Below are 22,540 nucleotides of genomic sequence, written 5' to 3'. Positions count from 1 at the left end.
TATTATCTCATACTGTGTGTGGATTGGGCATCCAGGGCTAGTTTGTCTGAATCTTCTGGCTCCAGGTGTCTCACAAGGGTGCAGCTGAGCTGTTAGCTGAGGCTCACCATCAGAGCTGTGGGGCCCCTTCCAAGCTCACTCATGTGATTGTGCTGGATTCAGGACCCAGTGGGCTTCTTCCTAGAGCAGCTCACCGCATGGCGGCTGCTTCCTCTTGAGTGAGAGAGCGCAGGAGAGCACCTAAGTCCGAAGCCACAGCCTGGTGCCATACCCACTGTGTGCAGATGCTTCTGCATGTGTCTCTACCCTCTGATCTCCATAAAGTCATTAAATGTGAACTTCTGGCCAAGATGGAGGAGTAAGTACTCACACTGTGTCTCCTCACAACTAAGAAGGAATTTACAATTACTTCAAAACTAAAAAACAAACAAACAAACAAAAAAAAAACAGAAAATAGGAACTGCAGGGAAGTTCAGCAAAGAAATAAAGAAGAAATGATCAGCCAGAAAAGTAGGAGGGGCAGAGCTGGGATGGAGAGAAAAAGGAGTGGAGCAGCAGCTGCAGGGGTGGTGCTTGGTGGGCACCTGGCTGGTGGGTGAGCAGCTGGCGGGCGGGGCTAGCAGCACTGTAGTAACCATGGCAAAAAAAAAACAGTCATACAGCTTAAATCCGAGAAGCGATCCGAGCCCCAAATCAGATGGATCCCAGCCCCAGACCAGACTGTGTAGTTTGTGGTCCCAGCGCCAGGAAAAATAGAGCTGCGTTGCTTCTGACTGTGAAAGCCAGTGAAGGTTGGGACGGAGGAAGAAGCTACCAGTCTCGAAAAGGAGGCAACCTGCTTAGTACAGGAAGGGGGAGAAGTGCCTGGAAAAGCTGTAGCAACCAGCACTTTTCCCTCTCAGACCCCTCCCCCACATACAGCGCCAAAACACGATAAAACAAGTCTGCCCCCTATAATGTAAAAGGTGCGACAGAGGCAAACACAGAAAGCTGTCAAGATGAGGAGATAGAGAAGTACAGCCCAGAAGGGGGTGCAGGGCAGATCAAGGTTTCAGTGACACAACTAAGCAATGAGCAGATAGTGAACCTAACAGATGAGGAGATAGCAAACTTCACAGATGCACAGTTTAAGGCATTGGTGATGAAGATGCTCACAGACTTGACAGGAAAGGTTAAACAGGATGGGGAAAGAATGAAGGCTGCCCTGGGTGAAATGAAGGAAAATCCACACAAAACAAGTGGTGAAGGAAAGGGAAACAGGGTTCAAATCAACCATTTGGAACATAAGGAAGAAATGAAAGTCCACCAGTACAGAAGGAGGAAATGAGAATTGAGAAAAATGAGAAGAGGCTTAGAAACATCTGGGATAGCGTTAAACATGCCAACATCTGAAACACAGCGGTGCCAGAAGGAGATGAGGAAGAGCAAGAAATTGAAAACTTCTTTGAAAAAATAATGAAGGAAAACTTTTCTAATTTGGGAAAGGAAATGGACATACGGGTCCAGGAAGCACAGAGAGTCCCAAACAAACTAGACCCAGGGAGAACCACACCAAGATACATCATAATCAAAATGCTAAAGGTTAAGGATAAAGAGAATCTTAAAAGCAGCAAAGGAGAAGAGGAGAATGACCTACAAAGGGGTACCTATAAGACTATCAGCTGATTTCTCAAAAGAAACTTAGCAGGCAAGAAGGGACTGGCAGGAAATATTCAAAGTGATGGAAAGCAAGGACCTACAACCAAGATTACTCTATCCAGCAAAGCTATCATTTAGAATGGAAGGGCAGAGAAAGTGCTTTCCAGACAAGGTAAAGCTGAAGGAGTTCATCATCACCAAGCCATTATTATATGAAATATTAAAGCGACTTAAGAAAAAGGTCAAAATTATGAACATTAAAATGGAAACAGTATCACAACTATCAACAACAGAAGCTAGGGAATGGAAACAAAGGCAAACTAAGCTGACAACCAGAGTGGGAACAGAATCATAGGTATGGGGAGCATGTTGGGGAGGTCATCTGGGAGGGGGAATGAGGGAAATGGTACAGAAATTAAGAAGCATAGTAGAAGGGTGCAGAATGGACAGGGGGATGTTGAGAAGAGCTTATATGCATGACCCATGGACATGGACTAAGATGGGGGGAACTGCTGGAGGGAGGGGGGTTGCTTGGTGGAGGGGAGCAAAGGGGAAAAAATTGGGGACAACTGTAACAGCGTAATCAATAAAACTTACAAAAAAAGAAAAGAAAAAGAAAGCCATTAAACGTGAGGCTAGTTCATAGCCTGAGACAGTGTTCTCAATGGCATCATTTCATGCCACCTCCCCAAAAGTTTATAATATTATATTGACAAATAGAATACAGAGACTGGGAGACTTGACTACAAAATGATTATCCCTGGGTGGTGAAATTAGATGCGGATTTTTTTCATTGTTGCTCATTGATATTTCCTCCATGAACATGTTATCAAAAAATTAGTGGGATGGACAGTTGTGGGGAGGGAGATAAGTTTATTTAAAAGAGAAGCAGAGCAAACAATCCCAGGTGAACTTGACCTTGAGTTTGATCAGGCTCACACCCTTAACTGTTTCGGAAAATGACATTCATTTATTACTCTTAGTATAGAGATCAAGAGGACTTTTAAAGCGTTTGAAGGCTGTTTTTATAGTTTGAAGTTAAAAATTGACTCTGTGGCCCTGGCCACTGTGGTTCAGCTGGTTGAGGGATCGTCTTATAAACCAAAAGGCTGTGGGTTGGATTCTCAGTCAGAGCATATATCCAGGTTATGGGTTCAGTCCCCAGTTGGGCATGTGTAAGAGACAACCTATCAATGATTCTCGCTCACATCAATCTCTCTGCCTTCCTCTCTCTTTAAAATCAATTAGCATGTCCTCGGGTGAGAATTAAAAAAAAATTACTGTGATTGGCGTGGAAACTGAGGGTGGTAAGCATCACTGTTGGACCCCGAGGGCTAGGCTGGATTTACCCGCTGTGCCTGGTCTTATGTGTCAAGTCAAGCCCCTGCCTTCTGGTTTCTGCTTTATTTATAATGGAAGTGCTGGATTATTCAATATTAAGTCATACGTTTTTTTTTTTTTTTTTTTTACTTCCTTGTGTTTCTGCTAGTAATTTGCCTCTGGGGTAAGCAAGTTGTTTTGCTGCAAGTATTTTACTTCAAAGATTTACACTAGATGAGATCAAAGATTGCATCAGTTACATTCAAATTATCTAGGAAAGGAGAGATCAGGTGGACAAATTTCTAGTTTAGACACTTACCAGCTCTCTGACTTTGGGCAAATTAATTGACCTTTCTGAGCTTTAGTGTCCTCTTCTGTAACATGTGACTGACATTAACCTCCTAGAGGTTTGTGAGGATTAAGTGAGGTAATCACTGTAGAGTGCTCAGGATAATGCTTGGTACGTTCACCATAAATGCCTGATAAATGGATATCTGCTTGAGTGGACTTGATATAATAGAGCCCAGAAAAGGCTTCCGTCCTTGACCATTCAAATCTTGTTCTTTTCTCTTGTGGCTTATGACATTATATACCATCATTAGGAGAAGTAAGAAGATGTTACATATTATCATTGGTATTGTATTGGTATTTGGTATTTGATTGTATTGGTATTTGATTATTTTTCTTTATAGGATTGAAAACTGAGATATAGTAGGAAAAGCAGAAGTATTAGATCTGGGTTCAAATCCTGCCTTTGCAACTCACTAGCTATGTGCCCTTGGGAAAGACACTTACCCTCTCTGATTCTCATCCAAAAAATGGGAACAACAATATCATCTCACAAATGTGTTGTATATTACTTAAAACAATAGCTGAGAGTTTGACTAGGTAAGACCTGCCTAGCTCACATGTTAGCTTCCCCATCTCTCCTTTTCTGATACCACTGTTGCCAACAAACTTACTAGGCTCTCATTTTCAGGATCTCTGCCAGTGTATCTGGCCCTTTTCCATCCACACCCACTAAGACTTGGCACATGGTAGGAACTGATGAAGTTCTTGAAACAGACCCATCTGCCTTGCACCTGGCCCTCGGCATCCCCGTCCTGTGCCCCATCAATCCCTGCTCTCAATGAACAGGTTCTTGCCCTCTCCCCACTGCCCCTCCCAACCCAGGGTTTCACTCAGGGTCTTGGCCTCACCATAGCCGCAGCTCCCACTGCTAACTGCCTCCATTCCCAGTATTCCCACTTTCCAATTCCCAAGAAATCTGCAACAATGTGCTATCAAGATATTTTTCTGGAGAAAGAAAGGGAGGACTTGCACATTCTCATTTGGAGGATGGCTGGCTACTCCTTCACTGAAACAAAGCAAGATCAGTACCTGTTAAGGGTTATTTTTATCTAGTTGTGCATCTTTGTTTTCTGCAGGTCTAGTTGAAATCAGCCTTGACCAATAATGCAGAGTTCTGGCCAAGGAAGAGATAAACAGTTGAGTATATACAAAAAAATGTATCAATATGTCCTAGGACCTTTAACTCTCTGCTAATAGAATCAACTCTTTAGGAATTCCCTTTTCATTTTAAGATCAAACAGAAGCAAATAAAAGCTGGTTTCTTTGTGGTTTAAAATAAGGGTAGTGTTGTATTTTAACTGGACTTTACATTCAAAGGGCAACATAATTAATTACATTACATAATTAATTCAGATATCCAAAGCAATTGTGAAAAATTAAGAATGAATTTAAATGTGTTTTCTAATATCATGGCTTTGTATGGTTTGGCCAGCTGTGTGTGTGTGTGTGTGTGAGAGAGAGAGAGAGAGAGAGAGAGAGAGAGAGAGAGGAGGGAGAGGAAGTTACTAGCATGTTTCTTCACCTCTGACTTTTAGTTTTCTCTCCTATGTAATGGAAGCAGTAACAGCTCCCCTCAGGGTTGTCTACAGATGAAATGAGATCATGTATCTGAGTTGCATAAAGTCACTAGAGATTCCCTAATTTGATGCAATTATGGCAACCCAAGTAAGAGGAACTAACACTTCCCAACCTCCAAAAATGTACCAGGAAGATAAAAGATGACCAGAGACATTATAGGGATTTCTAGGGGTTACTGATTATAAATTGTAAGTCATTTTCCACTTCTCCTGGACTCACCATGCTGCCTTTCACTCAGGGGTCGACGAGACTGGGGGTTGAGGCTGTCCTCTGTGCCTCAGCAGAACACTGAGCTGAAAAGCTTCGTGGGGTTAACTGGGGAACTCAGACACCTTCTATAATTTTATCACTATACAAAAAAGGTGAAATGAGTTTCAAGCAAATGACTTGTGCCCAAAACATTTTTTTAACAACAACAAACAAAATCTGTAAGTGGAGGCCACCTGGATTTAGACATTTGATTGTTTTCTCCCACGTGGTTTTTGATTGTCACAATTAGGGACACAACTCGGGGTGGGAGTGCTATGGCATCTAGTGGGTAGAGGCCAGGATGCTGCCCAACATCTGCAGTGCACAGAACAACCCCCACAACATAGAATTCCAAGCCCAAAATGTCAATAGTGCCAAGACTGAGAAATTCTGGTCTGTAACATTAATACATTTGGACATAGATTAAATTTTTACAAAATTTGGATGATTTTATAATCTGGTCTTTCACGTGCTAACATCATGGCCACCTTTTCGTATCCATAAATATTCAATATGTCTATCTTGAACCTATTAATGTATGCACAGTATTCCATTGTCCATAAATAGTGGAATATGTTATATGTATTCTATTGAGCTACCCTTCATTGTTAGGCATTTAGGTCATTTTCTCTTTGTTGTTTGAGACAATGCAATTATGAATATTTTAAGCTACATCTTTGTGCACTGGTCCCATTATTTCCTTAGGATGAATCATATATATGAGATTGTTCAGTCAAAAGGAATAGGAAGCTGGCATCAGCTTAGACTCACACCAGTAGCACTCAAGCATGCCTGTTTGCCTACAACATCGTTGGCACTGGGCTTTCCAACTTTTAAAAAATCCTCAGTGTTTTTGTGGTGCCCAGGTCTCGCCAGACTCAGTGTTCTCAGGTAGTGTGGCTGGAATGGGGTTAGGTCCTGGGACCGCCTCTGTTAGAAACACTGGGTGTCTGTTAGGGCAGAATTCTCACTATGTCTGCTGTCACCAGGGGTTCTCATTATCTTTATGTACTGCAGGATCCAGACGTATCAGTCAGGCTGCAGCCAAAGTCGACGTCGAATTTGATTATGACCGGCCTCTGATGAAGACTGAAGTCCCAGGACCTAGATCTCGGGTGAGTGGAGCACACCTGAGTGGGAGTTTTGGAGAAGAACAGACATGGTCAATGAAGCCAGAACACAGCTGAGCTTCGGAGCTGAATTCATAGCGGCTCTCAGAGATTTGGCCACCAGAGATCTGGGGCATTAAGAAGGGCATTCTACCATAAGAAGTCAGAGAAGGCTTCTCAGTGGAGCTGTGTCAGTACTTACTGCCACAATAATGCTGCGTAACGATCACAAAATCTCAGTAGCAGACAGATTGCTCATGCGTCTAGGGTTAACTGGGAGTTGGCAGGCAGCTCTGTCGGGCCCATCTACATGCCTGGGGAATGACTGGCCATCGGTTGGTCTAGGTTAGGCTTGACTTGGTCACTTTCAGTGTATGGTGACAGTACGTGGCATAGGAGAGGCATTGGATAGCTCTGAATCCTGGAGTAAATGTCAATGTGTGAGATGGAAGAGACACAAGTTGAGTGATGAGGGAGACTGGAGATTCTACTCAGAGGTGCTACAAAATCTGCATACAGCACATTTTTGAAGGCTGACTGACCTTGATTCTGTGAAGTGACATGCAATACTGTTTCTAAGGTTTGCACATTAAAAAAAAACAGTGCAAACATTTTTAATATAAATTAAAATTTTTTCTTTGCATATTTTACAGATTTTATCCAGTGTCACTTTAGTGTCAAAATATACCCCTTTCGTCACTGCAACTATTTATAAATTCAGAAGTTTTTGTACTAATAAGTGCTTATAATTTTATGGAGAGTGTCTGCTAACAAAAGGAGAAACTTTTTAATGTATTGGGATGCAGGGATTTTAATTTAATAATAGTGAAATACTTTTGGAATAATTTTTGATATTTTGCCATTAATATTTTCTTTTTTGATGTGGAAATATATAATTTTATAACACTAATTGCCAAATTTTATATTAAATTCTTTTTTAGAGATTAAATCTTTATAATATTAAAGCAACTGGTGTATAATTCCCAGTTTCTATATATAATTGCACAGAGGTTTAGAAACTGTTCAGATTATAATTATAAATGGGTCTTTGTGTGCAAATTTATATTTTCAGTTGATTTTACTTTCCTAACACGGTGTAAAAGCCTTTTTGTTTTTCTAAATAAAAAAGGAACCCGTGCTTTTATAGACACTAGGTAAACGCCTTCAGCTTAAACTTTTTTGTTAAATATTTTAGCTTGATTATCTTCCAAGCGTCTAAATCTCCAGTCTCTCTGTTGTACTGGTAATTTAACTGTCAAGAGTAGTTTCCCACAAACTTTTTATATTAAGCAATTTTTAAATATTGATAATATTGTTGACTAATTAACTATTAAGTTATTAGCATGAAGAGGAAAGAAGCCCCCAAACTTGGGAAGACATGAAAGACTGTAAGCTACTTTGGAAGACTGTGGTGTCCTTGCCTTAATGCTCTTGCTTTTCTTGCCCATAGGAGTTAATGAAACAGCTGAATATCATTCAGGTAAGTGGGGATGAGGTAGCATTTCTTCCTTTGCTTCTCTATTACAACTTAGCTGAGGGACACTCATGCTTACTCTGTGTTGGCTCTTTTTTAAAAAAAAATAGAAATGCAGCTGGCTTTTCCTCTGAACCTTTTTTTCTAATTTTCCTTGTGATTTCTTCTTTGACTCATTGGTTATTTGTGTGTTGTTTATTTCTCACATTTTAGTGAACTTCTCAACCTTTTTTCTGTTATTGATTTCTAATTTTATTGCATCATGGCTAGAAAATACATTTTGTGTGGCTTCAAACCTCTTAAATGTATTGAGCCTTTTTATGGCCTAGCACATGGCCTATCCTGGAAAATGTTCTACATGTACTTGTGAAGAATGTGTACTCCTGGGGTTGGGTGGGGTGTTCTGTAGATGTTTGTGAGATTTATTGGGTTAGAGCATTGTTCAATTCTATTTCCCTGTTAATGTTCTGCCTAGTTATCCTATCCATTATTGAAAGCCATATATTGAAGTCTCCAATACACAGAGAATTTTCTTATAGAACTATTTTTCCCTTCAATTCTGTCAGTTTTTGCTGCTTATATTTTGGGGCTCTGTTAGGAAGTGTTTCTATGTTTGTAATTGTTATATTTTCTTAGTGGACTGACCTTTCATCTTCATAAAATGTCTCTTCTAGTAACTGTTTTTTTGTTTGTTTTACATTCAATTTTGTCTGATATTAGTATAAAACATTCCAGTTTTCTTATGACTACTGTGAGAATCATGTATTTTTTCATCCTTTCAAACTCTTTGTATTCTCGAAACTAAAGTAATGTCACATGTCAATAGCTTATAGTTGAATCTTTTTAATGCAGTCTGACAGTTTCTGACTTTTGATTAAATTGTTTAATTCATTCACAGTTAATGTTATCATTAAGATAGTTGTATTTACATCTTTCATTTTACATATTTTTCCTTGTCGTATCCTTTTTGTTCCTCTGTTCCTCTTTTTATTTTTTATTTTTATTTTTTGCATTAAGTAACTTCTAGTGTAACATTTTTATTTCTTTCATAACTACTATAGTTTTCTTAGATACTCTAAGGCTTACCATATACATCTTATCAGAATTGCCTTCAGAGTTATGCATCAACCTTTTCATTGTGATATATAAAACACATACAGAAAACTTCAAACAATACAAATTTGCAGCTTAATAAACTGTTACAAAGCAAATCAGCTGTATAATTACGCCCAGGGCAAGAAATGTGGCACTGCCAGCACCCGCAGACGCCTCCCGTGTGTCCATAGAATGGTCAGCTCATGGGTTTTTTCACTAATTCAAGCTTAATCCTAAAGACTGAGAATCTAGGGAGTTGCAGTGAGCCTGATTCGGTCTGCTTTTTCCCCAAAGAATGCAGAGGCTGTGCATTTCTTCTGCAATTATGAAGAGAGCCGAGGCAACTACTTAGTCGACGTGGATGGCAACCGGATGCTGGATCTTTATTCCCAGATCTCCTCTGTGCCCATAGGTAAGAGCTGGAAAGTCAGTCCGTGAATGCAACTTCCTCTGTCTCTCAGTTGTGGCCATCCTGACTTCAGTCCCTTCCAGCAGGCACATCCCTGCCTGTTACCAGACACTTCTCTCAAGGGCAGAGAAAAGGAAAATGTACTCCACAGAGACAGTTTTACTAGGGACTTTACATGTCTTCTCTCTCATTTACTCCTCCCCAGAAACCTACCGGGTTGTGGGGAACCACTCCTTCTGGTTTAGAGAAGTGTAACCCCGGCCTTGAGCCTGACTTGTGCATCCCCCCCCGCCCTCCCCTGCCTTGTCTTTAAGTCTCAACAGAAGGCTGCACGGGAGACATAACCGAAAACCATTCAGAGGGTTTCCATGGGAATTGGATTTAAAGAATGCTTATTATGCTTTAGAACTTGCTCTGCTTTCTTTATCATTAATGTAACATAAACAATCTCTAGCAAGGAATGTATGAAACCTTGCACCTAATGCCAGTGTGGCATCAAGATGTTTGATACAATATTTTAATCAATAAAACACATTAAATCTGAAAAAAAAAAAAAAAAAAAAAGATGTTTGATAGACCCTGACGCAGACTGGCCACTGTGCCCTCTTGTATTGGTACTTGTAATCTGTTATTGTCAACTGTAATCCAGGCGCCTAAAAGCTATTGATGATTTATGAATTTTGACCTTGTATCTCCCGTGTGTATCCTTCTCAATAAAAAGCATGAGGAACGGAGTTCTGGCTGCTATTCTCCATTAGAGAGAGTAGCCACCTTCCTACCCCCAAGACATAATATAGTGTCCTGGATGGATTCGTTACGCAGTGGTCATGAAACCTCTGCTGGACAGAGTAGTTTCCAACTGAGCCTAGGGCTTTGGAGGCACCTCCATCTCACCAGGTAAGTATGCATTAGCATTCAGTTTTATAGACAGAGAAGGTAAAGTTTAGCAGCTTACCGGGGAAGCTCAGTAGGGATGCAAACCCAGGACTGTGTGACCACAGCGTTTGATGTGCAGTGACTTTGATTGGGTTTCCTAGAAGAGCCCACAACAGGTATTCTATGCTCATAGTTTATTGCGGGAGAGCTCTGGGCAAAAGGGGAAGGAAGGAAATGGCACAGGGCAGGAGCAAAGCTAAGAGGGAGGAGCTATCAGCTAGAGATCAGCCACTGCCTGGTCCCCAGGGGGCTCTTGAGCATGCATTGTGCCTCAGAGTTGGTCCCAGCCTGAGGCAAAGAGACTTGCCTTTTTGTTCCTCTGTGCCAGTCAGTCATTGCCGTCAGCTGCAGGGGGGAGGACACATCATCTCTGGGGTAGAGTGGCTTCCACTCACCAAGGGCAATTTTCCAGAGGAGGAGGCAGCTGGAGCCATTATCAGCCGCATGCACAGCAGCTGGGAGAGGGGAGACCTGAGCCGCAAAGGTGCCCTGGTGGGGCACCAGCAGCATCTGCCTCACCAGGCTCCCCTTCTGGTCACACAGAGCCTGACTTGCTGCTGTAGGAAGGCACACAGATGACAGGATGGACAGGGCGGATTTGGACATGCAGTAACTGCTGTTGGCAGCCTGGATGGTTGATGTTTCTTTGGTGTGTGGATTCCTCTTGGATTCACTGGTCTGTAGGCTGTGTCCAGTAAAGCCTGTTCCTTCGTGGATGATGCTGGACTATCCTAGCTCTGCATCAACAGCTCCCCACGCCCAGCAGCCTGGGGCTGTTCCCCTGAGACCCTGAATTAGGTCTCCTCTCCTCCTCCTATCACAGTCCCTCAGACCTGTTTATTTCCCATTAAGATGCAATTAGACAGTAAGTGGGTGACTCATTCTTTTTGGAAAGTCCCATGGTTCAGAGATGCCTTGGCCGTTGAGGCCGTTTTGAATGCCAAAATTTACAAGCCCCTATCTCCTTCTTTGTTTGGGTGAAAGGGATTAGCTCTCGAGTTGCCATGGATTTGAGTCCTGGCTCCACCAAACATCAGCCATGGGACTGTGGGCCAGTGTCTTCCCAGATGACTCCTCCAGCCCCCCTCTCCCCCCCACCAGGGCTCCCTCAGTTGCAATCCCCAGGCAGCCTGTGTCTGTGTGGGGGTGTGGGGATCAGGCCGGCAGCAGTTGTTAAAAGACGAGAAGTTTCTCTCTCTGGCCACTTTGTCTCCCATATCTGTGTCCTTTGAGATGATATTTTTTTAACTAATAATTACTGAGAAATTGCTATATGCCTGGGATATTGCTAAGTGCCTTACATGTTATCTTATTAAATCCCTAAACAGTCCTATAGCATCAAGTCTTTTAACATTACCCCCAGCTTACGGATAGGGAGTCAGCTTTTGAGAAGGTACAGGGTTTGCCAGAGTGTCCAGGAAGTCAAAGGATTTGAACCAGTGACTCTCTGCCTCCTAAGCTTACTCCTGTGATTGCAGCCTCCCGGACAGCCCCCACCCCCCGCCCTGCCCTGCCCTGCCCTGCCCTGCTGTGGGGGCCAGTCCACAGCTTTGAAAGCCCAGAGGTATGGCTTCCCTGATCAGAGGGACGGGCCCTGCCTTCATCTGTCCTTCTGAAGCCAACAGACAAGCTGAATCTGTGGCTTAATGAGATTTCCCTGAACCTGCTTATCTACTGAGGCAGAAGAGTCATAAACACCCAGGCAGCATGATAAAGAGCCAGAGCTGAAAGACCTCTAGCCAGAAAACAGTTGGCAAAAACCCACAGTGTTCCTGCCTTGAGCAATAAATGCTTTCCAGCCTTGGGCCCAGCTCACCTTGGATTGGTGGGGGGAGGGGCGGGGAGAGGAGAGAAAGACTGTCAACAACCTTCTCCCCTCAGTCCCCACCATTACTCCCCTAGTCCATGCTGCCTGCAGCAGGCAGAGTGAAACAACATGCTGTTCATGTCTGTTCACCCTTTGGTTTCGTGGAGGACTTCTAACTTCCAAACTTGCTAATCTCTTATTCTGGGGGCACCCGACCCCAAGCTCAGAGCCATGGGCCGGCCTCTCCCCATAGTGCTGTAAAGTCTCCTTTCAAAATAAATTTATTTAAATAGTGAATTGATTAAAAGAAAATAAGTACAAGGTATGTGTGATAAAAATTGTGATACAGTACTGCGTTTTTCTAAGTTCTACTTCCTGCTCCAAGATTCATAGATGAGTCCGTCTTTTCTCATATGTGACAGTTGTGGGATCTTGCCATATCACTGGATCTCTGCATTATTCATTAATTCAACTAATGTCTATTGAGTGGCACACTCGCCCCTGCCTTTAAGAGTCTTACAATCTGATCTCCTGACTTTGGAGTCTCTTACAAACTTGACCATCCCATGGGAGTTGTTGCTGGGATTCACAATAATGAACAGAAAGCCCCTTGAACATAGAAAGATACTCGATTAATGGAAGTAAAGTCTTCGAACTCAGGGTATCTGGCTCCGGTGCTGTGCAGTCCTATCTTACACCTTCCTCCTTTTCAATAAAAGCTCCCACTTATTTAGCATCTACTATGTGCAGGGGGCTTTTTCTTCATTATTGCTAACTCTGGCAACTTTAGGTTGCTTTCAAGCCTAGAGATATTGGAGTGGCACAATTAAGATATGTGTACATTGGTCTTTATATACACACGTGTAGGATAAATTCATAGAAGAGTAATTGCTGAATGAAAGGGTGTCTTAAAACTTGTCATAGAATGTCAGGCCCAAGCTGGACAGAAATACAGGGGGACTCTGAGAATAATCGAATGTGTGAAGGCAGAACCAGATATGCTGGTCACAGACTGCAGGCCGTACCACTTACTCACCTGGTTCCTGAGCAAGCATTTTTGCAATTTGAATCCATCTATAGGTACTGGGGGAGAAAACAAGGACCACATTTGTGATCCATCACATGGGCCTAGGGAACCACCCCCAGCCCTTAAAGAATGCTTTCACTTGCACTCACCTCCTCTTGTGTCTGTCTAGTTCTTTAGGTCTCAAACCTGAACCCCAGAATTACCTAGAAAACTTGTTGAAGATTTCTGAGCCGCACCCTGAGAGATTCTGAGTCAGGGGATATGGGTGGGCCCAGGAAAGGGTTCTTTGTCTGCAAAGACTAAAAAGACTCCTTGGCGTAAGAAAAGGCTGGAAAGGAGGGGTGAGGCAGGCAATGGGGGTGGGGCATGGGGACCCTCAGCTGTGATGTTGGTCTCTAACCATATCCCCCCTCTGCAGGTTACAGCCATCCTGCGCTCATGAAACTCGTCCAACAGCCTCAAAATGCGGTAGGTCCCGGGGTTGTACAGAGTGAAGCCCAAATGTGTTTGTAACAATTCAGAGGATGATTGGAAATAGTCCATTCATTCATTCATAAATATCTATTGAGCACATACTGTGCTCTAGGCACTTGGAATAACTCGGTGAGCAAAAGCACAGCACCCGCTCGCAGCCATGTTAAGTGCTCGGAGTGAGATAAGCAGTGCTGTGTGGGCATAAAACAATGATGATGCTAAGAATGAGGAACAATAACGAAGAGTGTAATTAGTATAGTAACCCCCCCCCCTTAGCCACAGTTTCACTTTTTACAGTTTCAGTTACCCATGGTCATCCATGGTCCAAATATACTAAATGGAAAATTCCAGAAATAAACAATTCCTAAGTTTTAAAATGTGCACTGTTCAGTGTAGTGTAATGAAATCTTGTACCAGGACGTGAATCATCCCTTTGTCCACCATGTCCCCGGTGTAGACGCTAGCTGCCTGTTAATCACTTAGCCGCCTTGGTTATCAGATCAACTGTCTAGGTATCCAGTGCATGTTCAAGTAACCTTTATTTTATTTAATAATGTCACGTGAGCATGACTCTTATTACAGTATGTTGTTGTAATTGTTCTATTTTATTATTGGCTGTTGTCAGTCTCTTACTGTGTCTAATTTGCAGATTAAATTTTATAATAGGTATGTGTGTATAGGGAAAAACATGGATAGGGTTCTATGCTGTGTTGGTCTCAGGCATCACTGGGGATCTTGGACCGTATACCCTGCAGATAAGAGGGCATTGCTGTGTAAACACTGTGTTTTGGCACTTCACAGCTCTAATACTGACAAGTCTATGAGAGGTGCTGCTGTAATGCCCATTTTACAGATGAGGAAACTGAGGCACAGAGAGGTTAAGTATTTGTCCAAGGCCGCACAGTAAGAGGAAGCTAGGAATAAAACCCACAGGAGCTGCGCTATCTGGGATGGAGGGGCTGGGGGTCAGGGGAGAGCCCAAGGGGGTGACGTCTGAGCTGAGTTCTGAAGGAGGAGGAGGCGCTAAGGGAAGAGGGAGCAAGGAGGAGAGAGGGAATGCAGAGTAGCAGCGAGACTGAGAAACCAAAGGGGACAGCGTGGCCGAACGGCCGGAGCAGAGTGAGCCAGGAGGGATCCAAGCTGGCCCAAGTGTGCATGGTTTGGGGAACAGGATAGACCAGGGTTTCTTGGCCTCGACACTTGTGACAGTGGGAGCCAGATCACTCCCTGTGGTGGGAGCTGCAGGATGGTTAGCAGCCTCCCTCATCTCTGCCCACTCGATGCCACTAGCACCCATCCCCCCAAACTGTGAAAACTGCAATTGTCTTTGACATTGCCAAATGTCCCCTGGGAACAGAGCCCCACACCCCCAGCAGAGGGCTCCTGCGGCCAAAGACCTCCGTCTATCCTGAGAGTAGTGGAAAGCCTTGAACGGTTACACTGGGTATAGCACACACGTGGACTCATGGGTACATCCCACGTGCACCACTCAATGAATCTTCCCATGTAACCCAGTGTTTCTTTATCAATATTTTCCTAATTGTTCCCCTCTTTATGAAATTGTAATACCTCCATGTGTCAGTTTCCTATTGGTGTCATCACAAATTACCACCAGCCTCATGGTTTAAAACAATACCCATTGACGGTCTCATTGATTTTGTGATCAGGGGCCTGGTGGGCTCAGCCAAGCGCTCTGCTTAGGGTCTTGGAAAGCTGAAATCATCTCTTAACTGGAGGCTATGGGGGAGAATCTACTTAGGGGCTCATTCAGGCTGTTAGCAGAATTCATTTCATTTTCACGGTTTCCATGTGACCCCACCATGTTCACGCCAGCAACCCCCATCCAGTCCTCTGCTCTGTCTTCCACCACTGTTTCTGCTCCTAGCAAAGGGCTCATGTGGTTGCCCTAGGCCCACCCGGAAAATCCAGAGTAATCTCCCTACCAATTGGGAACCTTCGTTACCTCTGCATAGTCCTTTTTACCCTATAACATATTCATGGTCCCAGGGTTTGGCATCTTCTTGGTGACCATATTGTGTTGACAACACACCTATAGGATATGGTATACGTATATACGATATGGTATATCAGGTATGGCATGTGCTATGGTAATACCATAGAGCTGTCTATGCTCTCTGGGTCACAGAGTAGGATGCTTTTCACCCCCAGTGAGAATTCATGAGTTATAGGCAGTCCCCACAACATGCCCCCACCTCGTTACTGTTCCCCCAGACCATTTCCATTATTCTGACAGCACAGGTGTGTTTCTTCCATTCTTTCTTGGCACATAAATGGAATCACACACAGTATGGACTCTTCATCATGTCTTGCTCATTCACTCAAAATCCGTCTGCGTGGTTCACCCTGGTTGCGCAGAGCCACACACCATCTATTCCCCTGGCTGCAGAGCCTCCCAGTGTGTGAGCACACTGCAATTAATGTGTCCCTCCCACTGCTGACGGGCATTTGGGTCATTCCTACATCTGAGTACGTGTCTTCCAGTGCCCACAGCCATGGTCTTCAGTGGGTACGAGGCGAGGCCTCACAGTGGCAGACAGTTTTCCAAACTGCTTGTGAATTTCCACTCCCCCCAGCAGTGGTGTGAGTTGTGGTCCCTCCACATCCTCACCAACATCAAGTGTCATTTGGTGGGGGGGCTTTCATTTGGCTCAGAGAGTGCCACACGTATCCATACATGACGAGGAGCATGAAATCCCTTCAAAAACCTAAGGAAGGCAGGGGAGGACTGAGAGCCCAACCTCATTAGGAACCGACTCCGGGCCTTAACCTTTATCCCCTTTTAACCGGCACAGTGGGAGATAAGAGAAAACAAGGACACTTACCTCCTTACTAATGGCTGTACCCTGCCTGGGAGGGACTTGAGGACACTTCTTCTCTCCGATTATAGTTGACAAGTTCAGGGGCTGCAGCAGAGCACTCCTGGGGGGCGTATCGGGTGTGCAGGCTCAGCGGGTGTTTACATTCAAAGCCCGACTTTGTTTTGAAACGTTGTGCAGATCCCAGATGCCTCAGCAGTTGGTGCTGGAAAAAATGTGTCAACAAACATGTCACACACATTTGCAGTGTCAGCTGCCTCAGGAGGCAGAATCATCCCCAACAACACGTGACTTCAAGGGCCAGGGATTCTGATTTGGGGGGATGCCCCACCTCCACCTGCCCCTGCCTAGAACCTGGAGGCCACACTTCATCCTCCCTTACCCTTTCACCTCTCACCTGTTACCTCTCAGCCAGTCAGAACCCGTCGTAGCTCTGCATCTTCCACTTATGGCTTTTTCTCCTCTCCAGCTGCCCTTTTCCCCATATCCGTTCTCATATCCTCCAAACTGCCCTGTGCGTGGAGCCCTTTCTGGGTACCCACCGCCTTTGGACACATTCTACTTTAAGTACAAAGCCCTTCGTCATCTGCCTCCTGCTCCTTTAGCCTCATTTCTGGACGTTTGTGTATTTGCCAACTATTGATTGAATACCTGCTATGTGCTGGACACTGTTCTGGTTTGGATGGTAGGGTCATAGTCTAGCTTACAGTCTAGAACGGTCTAGCTTACAGACTGGATCACAGTGTTGACCTTGCTCTGCAGAGCACTGGGTTTGGGTGGGGTGACTGGCAGCCGACTTCCATAAGCTGAGCATCACTGATTGACCTCTGTGGTCTTCCACCCAGATTCTTGGCTGGACATGTGCTCAGGTGGTGGTTTTGGTATTTTACCTCTCCTAGGCAGATCCCTGCCAAGCCACTCAAGTCCTGAGGAACGGCTTATCAATCCTTTGATCCCAATCACAGCACCCTGAAAATCCCACATCATTACTTCAGGTAGGTGGGGAAAATGAAGCCATGTCTTCTGGATCCAATATCTGGGTTCCAGTTACCATTTATTACATCGCCCAGGCCACCTCATGACAATGTCCACAAGTAATGCAATGATGAGTGCAATCTGACATCCGTGGCACCTGGCACGCACATAGGACAGCCGGCCGAGTCAAGTAGGACATGTGCCATCACAGTGGCCTCCAGGCCTTTCCATCTGTGTGGCTCTGTCCTTCAAGACTGGGCTCCTGCCTCATCTGGGTGCTGTGTCATCTCACTGGCTCCTCACAAGCACCCAGGGAGGGATCCCTATTCTGGCAGATGAAGACCCTGCAGTCCAGAGAGGTTCAGTACAGCCACTTAAACCAAATTCCGTTCTCCTCACACTGCACTTTAGGGCTGCTGAGTGTGATGGCAAGGGTTCTAGAAACCTGTCCTCATTTGATTCTGTTACCCAATATCCCAGATAGCTCCTGTTCTTAATGTCATGCTTTGCTAAACAAGAACATCACCAACACATCTTCCCTCAGCCCACACAAGCAGTCAAGCTGCCAGCCATCCTGGCCATCCCCAAGTGAGCCGCTGCCACTTCTGCCAATGATGGCAATTCGTCTCTACCCTTCTCTCATGATGGGCTTGATTTCTCAGATCAGAGCCAAAAGAAATGCCCTCTGAAGCCCCTACAGGCCAGCCAAGGTCCCTGGTTGCACCACGCAAACTTGTATCCATCATTAACATTATCAGGCAGAGGCTGCCTGCAATCTGGCAAGGGATGGAATCTGAAGTCAGCAAACCTGGATTAAAGTCGTGGTTCTGCCCCTTCCGGGCTGCGTGACTTGGGGCAAGTTGCTCCTCAGTTTCCCCAGCTCTATAATGAGAAGCCTTAACTTCCCCCACTACCTATCCTAGTCTGGAGGGTGAACCTCCCACAGTGTCTAGCGTTCAGAGCCAAATTCCCCAACAGCCAGGAGGCTGAGTCCTGGGGCCCTCTCCTCTTATGCAGTGGTGCCACTATTTGGATTTACATTGAGTTAATTGCACCAACTGTGCCTGAGAGAGAGGTACCCGAGAAGTCTCCGGATCCCAGCTTCAGTCATTCCTTCCCCCTTTTTAATTAAATATTTTTATTTTAGACTAATTTCTAATTTATAGACAAGTTGTGAAGACAGTTTCTATGTACCTCTCACCCAGTTCCCCCCAGTGTTAACGCCTCACCTCTCCATGGTACCCTTATCAAAACTAAGAAATTAACCTTGGTATATGGCATACCACAGACTTTATTCAGATTTCCCCAGTTTTCCCACTAATGCCTTTTTGTTTTGTTTTGTTTTGTTCCAGTCCAGGACGCCACATTGCATTTACTACAATCCCTTTTTATAACCCAGACCCAGTTCCAGGTGATCTCACTTCATCCTGGTGCAGCCCCTCCCAGACTCCTCCCAGTCCTGCCGGGGCACTGGCTGGACCTCAAGGGAAGAGATGGCTCTGCTCTTATTCCATCTGCATTCCATCTGTTTCTTCTCTATAATGGTGGACATGTGTCATTATACATTTGTCACAACCCATAAAATGTACAGCACCAAGTGTGAACCCTGATGTAAAACTGTAACCTTTGTAAACACTATTTTACTAGCCACGAAACACCGCGAGTTAAAGTGACTCAATCTATATAACCTATTGTTGGCATTTAGAGTTTCTCCTTTTTGTTGTTAAAAAATAATGCTACATGGCTAATTAAATATATAGCCTCTGTCCACATTTGAAATTGTATCTTTAGAGGAGGGCTAGAAATGAGATTACCAGGTCAGTGTAAAATATTGTAAGGCTCTTAACACACATTAACGTGTCTCGTGGTTGAAACTTCAGCACTGATTGGTGTCCTTCCAGAATTGGACGTTATCTTTTTCTTCGCTTTAGGGAAGTATTTGAGGCCTGACTGGTGTGGAGATTTCAGACCATTGGCCCTGTGTGTGTAGCTCACCCTGTCCCATGAACAGCTAGAAACGATGCCTGTGTTTTGAAGCCAGGGAGGCAGGGACTGCTTTTGTTCAAGAATGCGGCTACATGAGTGTGGGGCTGTCCCTCGGCCAGAGGTTGGTTTAGAAGAAGTTTGGCCAGCATTTTAAAATGGGGTGATTTCCCATTAAAATCTGCATTTCCCTTTTCCTTTGAAAGTTGGAGGCTCTGGTTCCCTCGGCCTGTGTGCCTGCTCTGTAGCCACCGGGCAAGCTGACTGACCCTTGGACAAACAAGTTGTTCTTAGTAAGCACCGTGCCCCCTCCTGAGTATGAGAAGCGAGTCTGTTCAGCAGAAGGCTACACTGTTAGTTTCCTTGCAGAGGGAGATACTCCTCTGGACCCACATCTAGCAAAATTAGGAGGGGAAATCAACAAAAAGAGTCAAGCAATTTTTCTAACATTGCTTTCCTCATGCTCAGCCTGTCCTGTTTCTTCAGCCAGCTCCCTCATCAGATTGCTCTCCTAAGCCCTGCTCCACTTAGAAATTGTAGAACTGTGGCTGCCTGTGTGTGTTTTCCATGTTTATTTAATTAAAGTATAATTTACATGCAGTAAAACCCATTCTTTGTAGTGGACAGTTGTGTGAGTTTTGCCAAATGCGTAGTCATACGCCCACTGCCAAAATCCAGACACATTTGCACACCCACATTCATAGCAGCACTACTTACAAGATCCAAAGAGTGGAATCAGCCTAGTGTCCACTGACAGATGAATGAATAAACAGAAAGTGGCTTATCCATACAATGCAATCTGTGCAGCCTTTAAAAGGAAGGAAATTCTATCACATGTACAACATGGATGAACCTGGAGGACGTGATGCTAAGGAAATAAGCCAGTCACAAAAGTATAAATACTGTATAACTCTACTTCTGTGAGGTCCCTAGAGTAGCAAAATTCACAGAGACAGAAAGTAGAATGGTGGGTGCTGGGGGCTGGGGGCGGGATGATGGGGAGTTAGTGTCTTATGGATACAGGGTTTCAGTTTTGCAAGAGAAAACAGTTCTGGAGATGGGTGATAGTGTTGGCTACCTACAGCGTGAATATACTTAACACCACTGAACTGTATGTTTAGAAATGGTTAAGATGGTAAATCTTATGTGTTTTTTATCATGTTTTTTTAAATATCAAGACATGGTACAATTCACCCCATACATTCTCCTGAGCCTATCTGTGGTCAGTCCCACCCCATCCCCTGGCAACCGTGAGCTGTTTTCTGTCCCTGTAGTTTCTCCTTTTCCAGCATGTCACATAAAGGAACCATGCTGTGTGTAACCTGTTGATTCCGGCTTCTGTCACTCAGCACCGAGACCCTGAGATTCTACCGTGTTCTTCCTGTCCTCACGTGTGTCAGTACACTGTTCCTTTTGACTGCTGGGTAGCATCCCATGGTGTGCGTGCACCACAGTTTATTTATCCTTTCCCCAGCAGAGGGACGTTTGGGTTGTTTGCAGGTTTGGGCAAATTTTTTTAAAAGCCTCTGTAAACATTCATGTCTATTCATGTCTTTGTGTGGACAAACGCTTTCATTTCACTTAGGTAAACTCCTAGGTGTGGCATTGCTGGGTCATAGGGTGCATGTATGTTTAACATTATAAGAAACTGCCAGACCGCCTCCCAGAGTGGCTGTACCTGTTACCTTCCCACCAGCTGTGATGAGAGCTCTGGTTGCTCTGCATTCTCATCAGCACTTCCTATTGTCCCTTTCTAAATTACAGATTTACAGGAAACTGCAAAGAACAGTACAAAGAGGTCCCATGTACCTTCACCCAGATTCTCCTAAAGGCAGCATCTCGTATAATTACAGTGGTCTATCACAGCCAAGAAACTGGCACTTCTTAAAACCCAGAGCAATTCTAGTGGATTTCTGATTATACTGGTATATCACAAACAAGAAATTGGTGTTTCTTCTTAAAACCCAGAGCAAATCTAGTGGATTTCTATAAGAGTGTGGGGAAATCCATCATTTCAACAGGGACCCTACACCATCAACCTGTTGGACCCCGTCCCTGTGATCAGCGTGGTTGGTGGTCAGGGAGCTGGGTCAGGCCTGAGAAGTCACTGTCTGTCTCTCGATCTCTTTGCAGAGCACGTTCATCAACAGACCTGCCCTGGGAATCCTGCCTCCGGAGAACTTTGTGGAGAAGCTGCGGGAGTCCTTGCTCTCGGTGAGTGGTGAGTCCGTGGGAACGACCCTCTGCTGCTAGGACTCACCTCCGCCTTCTGCCCCAGGCCCCCCGTCCACCCCCTGCCCAGCCACGCCGGAAAGGCAGTTCTGACTTCTCAGAGGTGGCACCGCAGGAGAAGGAAAGGACTGAGATCTGGAACAATTTGGATGGGGTATTTCTCCTTTAGTCTTGCTCTTTGTGCTGCTTCTTTCACAAAAAGTATGTTTACTTTTCCTTTTGAAGAAAAGAAAGAATACCTTGTGTGCAGGAAATATGGAACTCAGGAAAAATTAATAATTTGTTCCATGACAGGAGGTTTGTGTGTTATTCAGCCTGCTTCAATGTTTCTGTTTCAGTTGTTACAATGATTAAAACCATTCAGAACCTCAACTTTTCATCTACAAAATGTGGGCATCTCAAGGGGTGGCAGTTGCACCAGGAGGGGTAGACTGGGCTTTGCTTTGCCCCTTTTTCCACTCTGCCCTCCAGACTAGGCTGCTCCCCCATCCCAGAAGAGCCCAGGTTCACTCTGCTAGGCTGACTGCTTCTGAGATGTCCCCAGTTCCCTCCTAGCCTCCCTCTGCCTCCCACGGCTCCAGCTGGAGGAGGGGGAAGCGAGATGGAGCTGAGCCCAAAGCTGTCTCTATTGCCTGCAGGTGGCTCCCAAAGGGATGTCCCAGCTTGTTACCATGGCCTGCGGCTCCTGCTCCAATGAAAATGCCTTCAAGACCATCTTCATGTGGTATCGGGTAAGGTTTGAGGCACAAACACACACCCACAGACACACACCCACACATAGGCTCTCCAGCACCCAGCCACACACTCACCCCCAAGTCCTACTGTTTATCCCAACTGGCTGGACTACTGGACACAGTGACCATGCTCAAAATTCAGAGGGAGCCACTGCCTGAAAGGGCATTCCAAACATCCCAGCGGAGAACGGTGCAAAGAGCCAAGGCTTTGGCACCAGACTTACCCTATCTAATTACACTGCTTTACTGGAATAACATATACTATCTCAGAGATCTTAGTTGTTGCTAATAGAAGAGTAATGCACCTTATGT

The 22,540-nt window shown here is 44.7% G+C and overlaps 1 protein-coding gene across 1 annotated transcript in view; it reads left to right on the top strand.

The window, feature by feature from the left end:
- ABAT (4-aminobutyrate aminotransferase) overlaps positions 1-22,540 on the top strand; it is an 87,094-nt gene that overhangs the window by 46,563 nt on the left and 17,991 nt on the right. The window contains exons 3-8 of the mRNA XM_090277038.1: positions 6,154-6,251; positions 7,696-7,725; positions 9,109-9,226; positions 13,412-13,461; positions 21,396-21,476; positions 22,133-22,225. Of these exons, the coding sequence (XP_090133164.1) occupies positions 6,154-6,251; positions 7,696-7,725; positions 9,109-9,226; positions 13,412-13,461; positions 21,396-21,476; positions 22,133-22,225 (470 nt within the window). The remainder of the gene's footprint in view (positions 1-6,153; positions 6,252-7,695; positions 7,726-9,108; positions 9,227-13,411; positions 13,462-21,395; positions 21,477-22,132; positions 22,226-22,540) is intronic.

Source organism: Furipterus horrens, unplaced genomic scaffold, assembly GCF_987537825.1.
Source record: "Furipterus horrens unplaced genomic scaffold, mFurHor1.1.pri manual_scaffold_5, whole genome shotgun sequence".
In the NCBI taxonomy this organism is placed as follows: domain Eukaryota; kingdom Metazoa; phylum Chordata; class Mammalia; order Chiroptera; family Furipteridae; genus Furipterus; species Furipterus horrens.
The sequence above is the reverse complement of the archived record's forward strand: the minus strand, read 5'-3'. Positions and strand labels throughout refer to the sequence as shown.